The sequence below is a fragment of the Leuciscus leuciscus genome (assembly GCF_965113295.1).
Source record: "Leuciscus leuciscus genome assembly, chromosome: 1".
NCBI lineage: Eukaryota > Metazoa > Chordata > Actinopteri > Cypriniformes > Leuciscidae > Leuciscus > Leuciscus leuciscus.
Window position 1 is genome coordinate 46,181,802 of NC_138725.1, and position 14,667 is coordinate 46,196,468.

The 14,667-nt window shown below is 38.8% G+C and overlaps 1 protein-coding gene and 1 long non-coding RNA gene across 6 annotated transcripts in view; one reads left to right on the forward strand and one right to left on the reverse strand.

Annotated features, from left to right (window-relative positions):
• The window catches only part of sdk1a (sidekick cell adhesion molecule 1a), a 370,173-nt gene that overhangs the window by 284,877 nt on the left and 70,629 nt on the right, over positions 1-14,667 (forward strand). For all 5 annotated transcript variants that reach the window (XM_082188880.1, XM_082188881.1, XM_082188882.1 and 2 more), the window contains exons 13-17: positions 97-270; positions 5,188-5,324; positions 7,219-7,366; positions 12,235-12,375; positions 13,832-14,013. In XM_082188880.1, coding sequence (XP_082045006.1) covers positions 97-270; positions 5,188-5,324; positions 7,219-7,366; positions 12,235-12,375; positions 13,832-14,013 — 782 coding nt within the window. The remainder of the gene's footprint in view (positions 1-96; positions 271-5,187; positions 5,325-7,218; positions 7,367-12,234; positions 12,376-13,831; positions 14,014-14,667) is intronic.
• Positions 1-14,667, reverse strand: part of LOC309514040 — a 238,976-nt gene that overhangs the window by 223,673 nt on the left and 636 nt on the right. The gene's annotated exons all lie outside the window — the stretch shown is intronic.

The window sequence follows — 14,667 nt, forward strand, 5'->3', positions numbered from 1 at the left end:
TCAGTGTAATGAGCCAGCGCTGTTTCCTGCGCTCCCCCTGTGTCAGTTTGACTGTGATAGAGTTCTCTTCCGCTCCCCGTCTCCTTCACTTGGCAGGTACGTGTGGAAAAAGGATGAGGAGTTAGTGAGCCAGACCAGAGGGGGGCGTATCAGCCTGCAGGAGGGCTCCTTGCACATCAGTCAAACCTGGTCCGGGGACATCGGGGATTATACCTGTGACGTCATCTCTCAGGCCGGCAACGACTCCAAGGCGGCCCGTCTGGAGGTCATGTGAGTGACTTAGCTTCCCTTCATCTCTGAGCATTAGGCTGACTAATGCGCTGTGCTGATGGATGTGTGTCACCTTCCAGGTGCGCATAGCGCATCATTTTTCACCAGCTGCCTTTGAAGTGTGAGGACGTAACTGAAGAGCAGAAATATATGCTGTCTCTCAGAAACCTCTAACCCTAAGTATTCAACTTTGTCATGTAACTCATCCCACACAGTTTCTCCTACAAACATGAATGATAACTCAAATCATGAAGCTTGTTGAGGAACGCTGTGATATTACTTCTCTAAGTGATCGGGTATATGATTTTCACCTGGTGGACAATTGAACAGACAAAAAATAGTTTACAGATTTAAGGCCTGTTCACACAATGGACAATTAGGTTTAAATAAACATTTTATTTCTGTGAGATTCACGAGTTCACACTTACAAATGATCAGAGAATAAATAGTTATGCGTATTTGGCGTGCTGTCCGGGGGGAAGGCTCCGAGCTCGGAAATTGGGCCCGAACCCAGAGTACTCCCCCCGTATCTCTTGGTTAGGAAGATAACCAGGCAAGTGTGAGGAGATGGGGTAGTGGAGGGATGCTGAAAACTGTCGAGGAATATGGGTGAGTCGACTGTGTGTATTTATAGGCCTTTAATCATGCTGATTGAGTGGACCTGTTGATTACTGATTGCTGACAGCTGGTTGGAATGACTTGATTGTTTGATCATTAGAACGTGTTCCTCCCGAACCTTGTTAATAAAACATCATATAGTGCAGTCCACAACACAACTATATCAATAATGACACCGAGGAACGATATCATTGTAATCACTTTCAGAATAATTTTTTCCAGCTGATGAACAATAAAAATATTGACAGCCAATCGGAATCCAGCCGACCTTAAAGAGCTGCATGATATCGTCTGCAACTTTAAATGCTCCTGGATTCTGATTAGCTGACAATGTCTGAAAGGGATTCTATCAATACTGTTTCTCTGTGTTATGGATATAGTTGTGATGTGAACTTCACTATTAGAAGAATTTTAAAAACTCTTTTATTTAGAAGGCAGGACTCATTCTGCCATATTGTGCCTTACACTTTTTGCCATTTATATTAAATTGAGTATATAAACTTTGGGAACAGTACCAGAAGCATTTCCAGTAGAACATGGTTCGGTGCGGTATGATTATGGTACGATTTCTCAGCACAACACAGTGCTAAAAGCAGTCCTACAAAATGAAAGTTTGTGGTCATGTTTGTCAGTGAACATGCCATCTATGTTACAATCCTGATTTTGCAGCATCACTATGCTAACAGTTCGTTCTGATAATGCAAAAGTACAAGTGAGCAGAGAGTCAGAGATTTTTTTGATGGGTGCTTTTGACTTGAAAGCCCTGACGACCACAAAGCAATACACTAAAATCCAACTGCATAGCAATGCCCTGGCTACTAACAACAACACCATCTTAGCATTTTTGCAATGAGTTTTGCATGGGCAAGCACCACTCACATGTGTAAATATAGTAGTTTAATGTGCTGTCAAGTTGTCTTTAGAAAAACTCCCTTTAACACTGTACTTCCATTACACAGTATTCTTTGTTTGCTTAGCTTTCTTCTGTATTTTGTTTGCTCACCTACTGCAGCATCTGCATGCACTACTTGAGTGGGTTGCTACTCTCAGCAGGAGTGTGTGGACTGACCTTTCCTCAGTAACCTTTTTCAATGTAATCTTTCAAACTGGATTCCAACTGCTTATACTTAATTTCCATATTCATCAACAGTCTACTACAGTAATTGTAACTTTTAAAGCCTTTTATTTAATCAATAAAGGTTGTTTTGTTTTTTACTGTACTTTTCCTTTTAAGTTAGTTTGCTAGTATGTATGAGTGCTTTTCTAATTCTCTATCCAGAAAAAAAAAAAGAAAAAAAAACTTATTTTGACCTTTTGACCAGTCTCTGAGTGGGTAGATTTCTTCATCCCGGCTATTTGAAACTCCATTTCTGATACGTGTCTGCCAGTCGAATCCTTAAACCCCAAAATAAAAGCTAAATCTTGGCAGCGTAAACATTTTAACACCTAAAGCCTTTGCTTATGACTCTGTACCACAATATGATGAGGGAATAAAATCCCCTCAGAAGCTCTCCAGAAATAAACCGCTGGAAGACTGCAGTAACCAGCGGGTGTGTGTACTTTATGCAGATTTCATGAGGCTAATGTTGTGTGGAACTAAGACTCATTATCTTTTTGTGGGTTTTCTGGCTCCTCATTAAACTGAAGAAGATGCCGTGGTGGTATCAGATGGTTGTGTGGAATCAGGCATGTTGTCAGGAGGACTTTCCCCAGTGGCTGAAGTCACCCATCCGTTGTATTTTTCCACCTTCAGCGATCACAGCCCACTCCATTACAAATAAACACTGATGATCCATAAATTTGAACAAAAGCATTAATACTAATACCAAGGTCGATTTTATTTTGTTGCCAGTCTGCCAGTCTGTTTCAGTCAGGACCAATTCGCCAAGTACATTTACATTTATTCATTTAGCTGACACTTTTATCCGAAGCGACTTACAATTGCTATATATGTCAGAGGTCGCACGCCTCTGGAGCAACTAGGGGTTAAGTGTCTTGCTCAGGGACACATTGGTGTCTCACAGTGGATTCGAACCCGGGTCTCTCACACCAAAGGCATGTGTCTTATCCATTGCGCCACCACCACCACCACAATAAAGTATATAAATTTATTACAATTATAGCATACAGTTAGTGTTGGCGGTATGTTTCTGATCTGGGCAAAACTCCCACGCCTCTCAGGCTTGCCTGGACAGAGTGGGGAGAGCAGCAAGTCAAACCCCCCCTGGGGTACAGAACAGAACCAGTATATGCATACATAATTACAATTCTCTAATCTACAATTCATTTACACGAGTTGTGAAAATACAAATACATGATAGAAAAGCTTGCAGTGTATTGAACTGTACGGGAAAAACAAAATAGTCAGAATGATTAAAGGTTCGGTTGGGTGGAGTAGGGGTTGGAGGATGGTTGGTTTAAATGCGAGCAGTGATGCTATGGAGGAAATGCTGAAGGAATGGGAGTTTATATGTGCCACTGTGATAGATGTCGACACTGGATTGGAACACGTCAGGAACAGCTGGCTATCAGCTGATGCAAGCTTGGCTGACGTGGGCTGCCTGAACTAACGCGATGCTTGATATTAACTCTCTATGTACAGTGTTCAGCTTGAGTTCTAATAGTATCTGTAATGGATAATATCTAAACATCCTTAAGTAAGGAATAATTGACAAAGGGCCATTGAATTATTAGAAAATAATCGGGTGTGCATTATTTTCTAATAATTCAACAGACCGGAGTCGATTATTCCACTTATACTACGGTTACACACCTCAAGACATTGTTCAGATGTTTGTATTTCAAGACATTTGTCAGGTTTTTGTCCTTAAAACACTCTTGTGTGTAGGACTAATTTCTTACAGAGAGAGAGAGAGAGAGATTAAGCGTAAGTGAATTACCTGCGTCTGAGTGTCTCTCAACAGTGTTCGGCAGCAGCGTCTCTACTAATAGCGAAACTGTAAGTTTATCTGCTTCAAGAACAGCGCCATTATTATCTCACTAGTGAGAAATGTCATGTAGCTTTTAAGTTTCTAAGCTATTTTACTGATAAAATCGTCAGAGCAGCGCTGACAATATGTTTCTGTGTGACTGTGTGTGTGTGTGTGTGTGTGTACTGAATGTTTATGCATTTTAGTGGGAGAGAGAGTGGGAGAAAGAGAGTATGTGCTTTCCATGCATAATAAAATGTAATTTTGTGGCATAAAACATGGAAATAATTTTTTTATTTTTTTATTGTTTACTATATTTATTTGCTTGGTTAGTGTCATTGTGGGTTTTGGTTCTTTTGCTGTTGTCGGCTGTAAATACCTTTGAAATAACTGAAATCATTTGGCGAAGTGATATGGAACTGTAATGCGGTTAAGACCTGCCTGGATCTATTTAGCCGTGTGTTTCCCTGAAAGTGCACCCCTTAGAATGTCCAATCAGATTCAAGCATTCAACATCCCCATAGTATACATACATTTACTTGCAAAGCAAAATTTCAGAGATATTAAAGAAATAGTTCACCCAAAACAGACTCAAGAATTTCTCCTTTTTAGTATTATTTTATACTAAAATAATATTGAACATTTAGCAATTTACCAGTTAACATCATCTTGTTACCATCATGTGAAGGATTAGCAGTTATTTTACACCTGTGGAAACGTCACAGTCTTCCTTCTTAGAAAGAAACGCAAAAAGTGATGAAATCTTAAGCATGGCTGGTTCTCTCCATGGGTTTAATTTAGAGGAGAAAACAAACTTTCCAAGCGCAACCGTTGGTGCTCGGTGCCTGGTCTCTGCAGGATGCCTATGAAATGATTAATAAAGTAATCAATAAAAATAAAAAAAAGCTAGTGTGAAGAAGAAAATCAAGACGAATGCAAATGAACGCCTGCCTCCGACTGGCTGTGAGATTCAAGCTGAATTTGGAATCACAATCTTTTTGAACATGGAGGAGGCAGCAGTAGGAATATGAGAAGATCTGAAAATGGGCCAAGGGGGCCTACTGGGAAGGGAAGTCCCAAAGATAAAATCATTAACAGACCCAAACCACAATGAACGCCTGGTAGCGTTCGTGTAATACTCCGTTTGATTTTCATCTTCTTTTTCATAAACTGGAAAGTGTTGCAGAATTCAGATTTTATCATTTATGGCAGTTCCTAAAAAAATACTCAATGAAGTAACCTAGAAATCACTTCACTTTCTATATAGAGCTGTAGCTATGTGCCAATTCTAGCTTTGTTTATGCAGCACTTGTGTGAGAATTGTGAAACAGCCCTTATTTTGAGTATTTGCTGTTCTCTGTCCTCATAGAGAGCTGCCACACTCGCCTCGAAACCTGCAGGCTACCCTGAACGCCAATGACAGCCGCAGTGTGGACCTGTCCTGGATGAGACCCTTTGATGGAAACAGCCCCCTAGTGCATTATGTGGTTGAGCTCTCAGAGAACAGTAAGACACATGCAGACACACTCACAAACACTGGTTTACCCCCTTCATCCATCACTGTACCTAGTCTGGGTCAAATAAAGTTTCATTAGTAACGTACTGTATATCAAACCAATTGCCACTGATTGCAAAGAAAGATATGATTTTTTTTTTTTTACAAAAGAAGTTTGTTGGATTTTACATTGTTTACCTATTTTTCTGGTTGTCAGATGTTAGTGGTTCACATTTGATGAACTACATTCTGCTAGAATACCTATGTCAACTTGAGGGTAACTGAGTCTGAATTGGGAATGGCATCTTAGCAGTGTGTCTGCCCACTTTTTTAAAAGTGTTTTTCCCATAGGGATTTAAAAAAAAAAATTTCATTAAATAGTTATAAGTTTTGACCCAAACCAAGCAGCTTTGATGTGATTTTTTTTTTACAAAAAGACAAAGGGACAAGATTGTCTTCAAACAAATGTCTTCAATAAGGGAAAGAACTACCTGTATACATAATTTGCAGTGCTTCATGCTAGTTTTTATTACGTTGAAATAATGCAGGCTGATGTCTTCACCAAAAGCATATACCATCGATTACCAACCTCATAGCTCACAGTAGGTCTGCCTTTAGAGGTTTATAATTTATCATTCAAAATCTATTCCACTGTCGAGAAACTGAAAGGGATTTTTACTTCCAGACCCTATACTTTTATGAACTCAGCCTGACTTCTTACATCCAGTAAAAATCCCCTTGACATCACTTGATCAAAGGTTATTTGAGCCAAAGTGTCTCAGTAGAGTGAAATAGAAATAAAAATACTTTTAAGTGTGAATAAGGTGCCCAAATACTTCTTGGGGCCACTGTATAACCATTTGCTGCGTGGCAAAATTTAAAAGTGAATCCCACCCAGTGATTGAGTCGAGCAGGCGGAGTTAAAAGATCTACTGAGCTCAGTGCCTCATTCACATCCACCCATAATGCATCTGAATGTTCAGCAAGTCCAGAGCGTTCTCCACAGCATGTGCTACATGTACGTGTTGATGTCAGTTAGTGTCACCCAGTGGTGTAAAAGATTGCGGTATAACAGAACCTGGAAAAAAACTCACCCAAGTAGATTGATCTTCCAGGGCTGGAAGAGGACAGTGAGGAATGTTCCCGGAGTGGAGGTGAAGATTACTGGTGCAGGGTGTAATAGGGCTGGGAAGTCCCATTAGAAACACCTTTCAGAAAAAAAGGAAGAGAAGCCTTCTCTCTTGTCGACTACATTTCTTTTTTTTTTTTTTTCATAGACCATGAATTGATATACAATTGGTAATTATCTTCCTCATTAAGAAGGTCTGACACATAAAGAAATGAGTAGTGCTTTTGTTTAGAATCATGAGATGTTTATTCATAAAAATATCTAAACGTCATCTCATTGCACATTTGGTTTGGAGTCGGTTGTATAATTTCTGAAGCTACATGGCTGTTCATTAAGCGTCATTAAGTATTAATGGCCTGTCCAGACTTAAGCATATTATGTAATTATGGGTGGATGACTAATTTGTGTAAAAATATCTTGACAAGTATCATGTGATTATGCTTGATTATGCACACATGCAAATTGTGCAATTTTATATATGCCACTGTGCGTCTTTAGAAGACAGAAAACAATGTTTGGTAACACTGTATAATTACTTTCATTAATAACATTTACAGAAATTATTACGCTTAACAGATATTTCGTTAAAGGGGTTATTATCATGGAAAATGCATATGCAGACATAACTAATGTCTGAAAAACATATACATTAAAACCTTTTGAACAATAGTGTATATTAATACAACAATATTATAACAAATATAAATAGATAAATGCTGTCCCTTGTAATGTTTGTTTAAATAGTTAGAAATGTTCTGGTCCTCGTTGTATACCAGATTCTCCCTGGAGAGTGTATTTGCCTGATGTGGACCCCACCGTGACACGGGCCATGGTGAAGGGACTCACTCCGGCCCGCTCGTACCAGTTCAGGGTCTGCGCGGTCAATCAGGTGGGCAAAGGACAGTACAGCACCGAAACCAACAGGTAGGAGGCCATGGTTGTCAAAAGTTGCTTTTTCGCATGTTTTCCGCCCATCATTGTTTTGTTTTTTACACTCATGCTTGGTCAATAACAGACTTATTATGTCCCATCACACTATGGTCTGCTGCCGACCATCAGGACTGTCATTGTTTAAGTGTGTTTTCTGCCACTGATCCTCCACCCACAGTTCTCAGTAAGTCCTGCTGTAGCTGAAAGCACAACACCGTAGGTTTTCTCTCTCAGGTTGTGAGTGGCAGGCCTCTTCTCTCACCTCTCGCTATAATCAGCTGGCTTTCTCTGGCCTGCAGCTGTGGGCGGCAGACGCCTCATTCCCAACGGCTCCTCTTGAGTTTTATCTGCTCCAAACGTGGCAAACATGCAGTTTCTGTTCCAGGTGAAAAGAAGGTTGTGTGATCTCTCACCCTCAGCAACAACGTTTCACTTTTATTAAGCTGAGTGTTGAGGACGTTTTTTAGAGATAGGTATATAGCAGCTTAAACCTCTTCCTTCATGTTGAATTAGCTGAAAGCTACAGTAAACAGGTGGCTGAGAGCAACACCAGTTGAAAAGACTTTTCAGTTTCAGTGGAACTATCAAGGTAACTATGCATCTGCCTTTGCAGCGGAAAAGGACGTTCCTTTTACGCCTGTGTGAATAATGAAAGCGTTCTAGTAAATGCAAAGAGCTGTTAATGAGCAACCGATTTAAAGGAAACCGTGCAATCAGTGTGAGGCAGTCGAGTACGTACAGTAGAGCGGTAATATCATCTCTCTGCAGACTTCACATCTATTCTCTCCCACCAATGATTTCTGGCTTTTCTCAGCACTTGCTCTTCCAAAAAAGTGTCATCGTGTTGTATGCCTCTCCAGGCAAAGTGAATATTGAAATCGAACTTTCTGACTTTTGAGCCCACTCTATAAATGTAATATTAGTTAGTTTGTCTTTGAAAAATATTAATCTCATCTAGGTTAATGTGAAGCACAATCTGACGAGGGGGAATGCATTCAGCTTTAAAGACCTACCGTTGGTTCTTATCTCGTTTGACCTCAATAAATGCTTAACTGTATCAGACGTGCTCACATTACACATTTAAGGGCTTTATTTGGGAAATGATATTCAAGTACAGGCAGCTAAAAGCAATTCATACCTGCCATTTTGCTATCATATCATCATGAGTAGGTTAAATCACGACTTCTCGTTGTTGTTGTGGGTTGAATTTACAGCAAAAAAATAAATAAAAAATACTGGCAGCTGTTTTAATTACAAAAAAGTATAATAATATTTAACTTGTTCAAATCTGTTTAAAATGTATTAGTGCTGGGCAATGATTAATCACGATCAATCGCATCCAAAATAAAAGTTTGTGTTTACATAATGTACTGTATGTGTGTGCACTGTGTATAATTCAACACTCATGCATGTATATATTTAAAAAAATAGAGTGTTATTTATTTATAATATATATATATATATATATATATATATATATATATATATATATATATACAGTATATACAGTACAGGCCAAAAGATTGGAAACATTACTATTTTTAATGTTTTTGAAAGAAGTTTCTTCTGCTCATCAAGCCTGCATTTATTTGATCAAAAATACAGAAAAAAAAATGTAATATTGTGATATATTATTACAATTTAAAATAATTGGTTTTCAATGTATTATACTTTAAATTATCATTTATTTCTGTGATGCAAAGCTGAATTTTCAGCATAATATATAACAATATATAACAAATAATATATCACAATATTAAAAAAAAAATTCTGTATTTTTGATCAAATAAATGCAGGCTTGATGAGCAGAAGAAACTTCTTTCAAAAACATAAAAAATAGTAATGTTTCCAAACTTTTGGCCTGTACTGTATATACACACACACACATATACATACAGTATATACATGCAAATATTTCTTAAATTATATGTGTGTATTTATAAATACAAAATAATGATACACTGTAAACACATATATTATGTAAACACAAACTTTTATTTTGTATGTGATTAATAGTTGCCCAGCAAAGAACACTGCATAGTCTTCACTGTATAAATTAAACATCCATATTAATTAATCCTTATTAAAGTAACAAGAGTCATTCATTTAAGAGAAGTGAGTGATTTTATCTTGATCCTTAGTTGTTTGATTAACAGTAAAAACACAGCAGCAGGTATATTAGGCTGCTGTCACTTTAAGAGCGAATACACGGATCTGATGTACTGATACTGTACATATGCGTTTACTTTACGTTCCCTTAAGACATAACTGACTATGTTTACTATGATGCTCGCTATTTTTTGACATCATTTTAAAGGGAATTTTTCTGCTAAAGTGCAAGAAGACGTGAAAGAGTGCTCAGTTTAGAATTTCCACGGTCTCCGCGCAGCGAGTAACAAAATTAGCTCCCTTTTGGATCTTCTTGCACTTGAATATTTAAATTGTCAATGCTTAAACTTTCGTGATGATGCAGCACTGACCTGTCAACTGTCCCGAGCGTTGTTCACTTTTGTTCACATTCATGCATTGTTAAAATTCATAAAAATGTTACTGGCCAGTGACAACAATTCATATACTCGCCAATGCTGATTTTTTACTCTACTCTACTTTAATCTAACTTTCATTTTTAACATTTTAGAATTATATTTTTCGAGGAGAGAATGTGATTTTGTCTGCATACTATTGCTTCCAATTATACTTTCAAATTTAAACTCGCTGCAAACGTGATGTTTCAAATGGAATGCTCATTGCTCACAGATGTTTCAATTATGTACCTGTATTAACTCAGCTTTGGTTGTTTGTGCTTCACATCTCATTTGCATGTCTTTTCCTCATGAAGTCATAAACCCAAAAAAAACATTTTCAGATGCGATATAAGGTAAGATAGAAAACAAAATTGTAGGAATTGTGACTTATATGCAGGGCTATTGACTAAGACGGTTCAAAAATACACTCTTTAGAGCTATGCTGCTTCCACAGGGACTGTTAAAACAGAAAGTGGTTCTTGAAGGGCCCCATCAGTCTTCTCTTGCATGCATGTCTCCTTGCTGTGACAGACATCTGTCCATTTGGGCTTATTAAGCAGAGAGAGTAGAGCTGACAAGCTCATAGAAGCACACAAGTGCAGCTCTCACATAATGAGCCATCACCTTCCCACACCAACGCTTATTTATCTGCCGCTGTTTTATTGTCAAAAGGAGAGCTTGGCAAAATGCATGATTATTCCGTTGATGCTGGGTTCATTTTATGTTAGTTAATGACTCGTCTAGTTTATATATTCAGAACACACACACTCACAAAACAATGCCTCTAATGTTTTAAAAAAGGTCATAGGACACCAAAGTGAACTGTAGAAAGTGCCAGGCACTTTCCTTGTGTTGTTTATGTTCAGAGGCAGATGTTTAATAGCTGGTGGCACAGTGCAAGTGTGTAAAACAAATGTGTAAATACTGCATGGCTATACCAAGAAAAGCTCTGTTTCAGCGAGGAGTGAGAAGTCTTTCCTTACGGCCATCATTAGGCAGATTTACAGAGCACCGTCTGAGAAAAGCTCCATGATATTGGTTATAGAGGGCATTAATTATGAAATAGACTTCTGGGAAGAAATAACAAAGTGTGGTCAGAGGTTTAAGAAGACTCTGACAATAAATCTGAAAGGACCCAATGATCCTATTAAACTTTAATGCAGATTTAACTGTCCATTAGCATGAAACGCAAAGGGCAGATGAATATATGGGTATTATAAAGTATTCAACACTGATTCATTTTTAAACTTCGTTAATTAAGAAAATGCACATTCTGTAGGTGGAATGAACCGAGGATTGCTCACAAAATATAATTTATGTGTGATAGCAAACTAGCCTGTAGAGACCAGCCATTATGACATATTTGACATTACCCAGGGATCATAGAGCCCACAAAATCATTAGCATTTCCCACAATACAAGTGTTTACTATTTCATTATGAATCTGAACCAACTGGGTCTTTTTAAACAAATATTGTGATGCATTTTTCCATTTAGCAAATGGCAGCCACTAGCATAAATACTAGGACTCTACTGAGTAAATACATAATGTTGTGTGTTGCATGTTTTATTTCAGTACATCGACATCATTCAGCGTATTTCTTCTCCTCTTTTTGCGAAGAGAAATGTGTTGAGGTCCATTTGCTCTTTGATGTTCACCCAGATCTCTCAAAGTCTCAGCCAACAAATGTGAATTGAGACTCTTTAATAAACTAAAATATAAGCTCCAAAAATGTTCTCTCCTCTTAGGATTGAACAGAAATAGTTCTGTTTTGTGTGTTCCTTCCTTGAAAGGAGCACAGGTATTTACCACTGAGTTAAAAAGCACTCACATTGGGGACAAATCCTCCACGCACAGCACTACTGTGGCCTACTGCACAACAAACCATGAGATGCTCTTATCTTTAAAAATGTTTGGTCTATTTTTAATTCGAAAGTTTGAAATTTCAAGCTTGAAGGTGCTGAGCCAACGAACACAATCTTGTACGGTTGTAAATGCACCCAAGCCAGTTTCCACGTAAGCAGCGACCTCCAAATTTAAAGCATCTGGGAGCTTAGAGCACAGAGAGACTTTTCCTCAAAAACACATAAGAGCTTTTTATGGAGTGGGCGGATGTGATACAGTGCATCAGGTTGGGGAATGGACTTCTGACCAGGGGATTACACTTGCATGGCTCACACTGTTGCGCCCTAGAGCGAGTCGACCAACCCGATTCGCACGAGAGAAAATAGAGCAATGAATCCATCATGCATGAACACTTTGGTGCGCAGTTAAGTGTGTACCTGTAGAGCACGCCATTTTGTGTTGCTAGCAACACTCTTGCGCTTTCTCCCCAGATTGATGCTGAGAGAGGAACCGCCCAGCGCTCCGCCCAAAAACATCGTAGCCAGCGGCAGAACCAACCAGTCCATTATGGTGCAGTGGCAGCCGCCCCCAGAGCCTCAGCTCAATGGAGTCTTGAGAGGATACGTCCTCAGGTGAGACATTCACAAACCATTTCACAAACAGAACTTGCCTGATGAAATGTGCTGAAATATGACTCCTTTATTAATATGACATATTTATTCATATGGCATACACTTTTGATTAAAAAGTCAAGCTTATTTTGGGACCAACAATGTCAGTTTTTGATTGCATTTGTCACCCCATCAAGATAATGGAGTTGACCTTAGTGCTGTCAGTTTGACTACTGTTTTAGTACAGCTGTAGCCCAGCGTATTTATAAGCAAACTGATTTAAAAGGAGTGTTTGACATGTCTGTGAATGAAAGTGAAAGTAAATCTAGGCAGGCTGTAGTAAAGGTTTTGGCAAACATGACACTAGTGGTCAGAACAATAGGTAACACTTTAGTTTGGTGACCAATTCTCACTATTAACTAGTTGCTTATTAGCTTGCTTATAACTTATAAAACACATAGTGCCTTATTCTGCATGACCATATTATACATCCCTTAATCACATCCAACACCTAAAGTTAACCACCTTACTAACTATTAATAAGCAGTAAATTAGCAGTTTATTAAGGGAAAAGTCATAATAGTGTGTTCCCCAAACTAAAATGTGACTGAACAATACTATTTTTGTGCAATTTGAAAGATTGTACATTTAAAAAAAAAAAAGTTGTTATGGTGTGGCAATAATCGGACTATTGGATGATTGCGCATGTTGAATCACCTTCTGGGCACATCAGTAAAAGAGATCCCTCTGATTGGCTGCTCCCTTTTTTAATGAAGAATACTGACTATTGCCCATACCTGCTGGTATGGAGAGTTATTTGCTCTCACACAAGTGCAGAACGTATGTGTTACAGTAGTTAGTCGTTGACTGTAGTCTTTGCCGTGTGTTCAAGCGCAGCAACTTTTTGTCCCAGATGAAGGCTGCATGAGGCGACATCATAGTCAGCATTCGTCGCTGCTAGTTTGGTGTGTCTAGGCCATAACACTTTCCTGTCATTTACGGAAATTGCTTTTGACCAAATTAATAAAAGTTGACTCATATTAGATTGTGAGTCAGACAACAGGTTTCATTATATGTTTGTGTTTAGCATGCAAAGACACCAAAGAAAGACATATAATGTATTTGCAATATTCAGGGTATCGAGTCTAAAATATTAAAATCTTGTTTTTATTTATGCACCCAACAGAGAAGATCAACCAAATGAATGACACTAATTTCTCTTATGTAGCAAGAACTTGGATGCATTTCATTAGCAGTGTTTGACCAATATTATCCTCCTCAACGGATGTGTTGTGAATATCTATGCTGTTTTAATAGCGTCCCCCCACCGCTGGTGTATTTAACACAACTTCTTCCTTGGAAGAGAGCTAGTGTGTGCCTAATAATTATACAGCCTGTGGGAGGACTTCTAACAGAGCAGTGACCTGGAAGAAAATCATTGTTGCTCACTGTTTGGCCATCGATTGCCCTGATGCAGGTACCGGCTCGCGGGGCTCCCTGGAGAGTACCAGCTGAAGAACATCACCAGCCCTGAGATCAACTACTGCCTGATCACAGAGCTCATCATCTGGACCCAGTATGAGATTCAGGTGGCCGCGTACACTGGGGCAGGCCTGGGCGTCTTCAGTCAGCCTGTCACTGAGTACACGCTGCAGGGAGGTGAGACCTTGTTCCTCTCTCACACTCTCAGTTTTTTTTCATTGCCTAACAGTTGCTGCTTCCATCAGCCTCCATGTTTTCATCTATTCCTTTTCATCAGCGGAGGCAGGAAGCATACTGGTTTGAACCGGTTGATGCGATATTTGTTTACATGCCACGCTGAGGTCATCTTAGCCTCCACGTAGACGCCACATTTATTTTAGAGCCCTCTTCTCAGACAGCTAACTTCCATGCGAATCCTCTTCAAAACAATTATGTCAATTATCTACGAGGGCGCTTTTCTCTTCAGATGAGAAGAATCCATCTCAGGAAATTCAGTTTTTATTTGGACATTTGGATAATTATCCGAGGAGCGGCAAATGTATCGACTGCTTTGAGAAGCTTCATCCGTCTAATTATTTTAAATAGATGTTTTATAAACAGAGTCGGTCAAGCAGTTGAATGGTATTGACGCAGCTCCGCTAAAACCACTCACAATTAGCAACCTTGACGACATCACTGATCCTAAGTAAGAGACTGTGCAACAGGTATATGAACTTTCTGCAGTTGTTTGGATGAATACTAAAATAAGGCTGTCAATTTAAACATGGTCATTTTGGACAGTTAATTATTAGCATAAGTGGATCACATTTGATCATGTCTCCTATCCTGTGC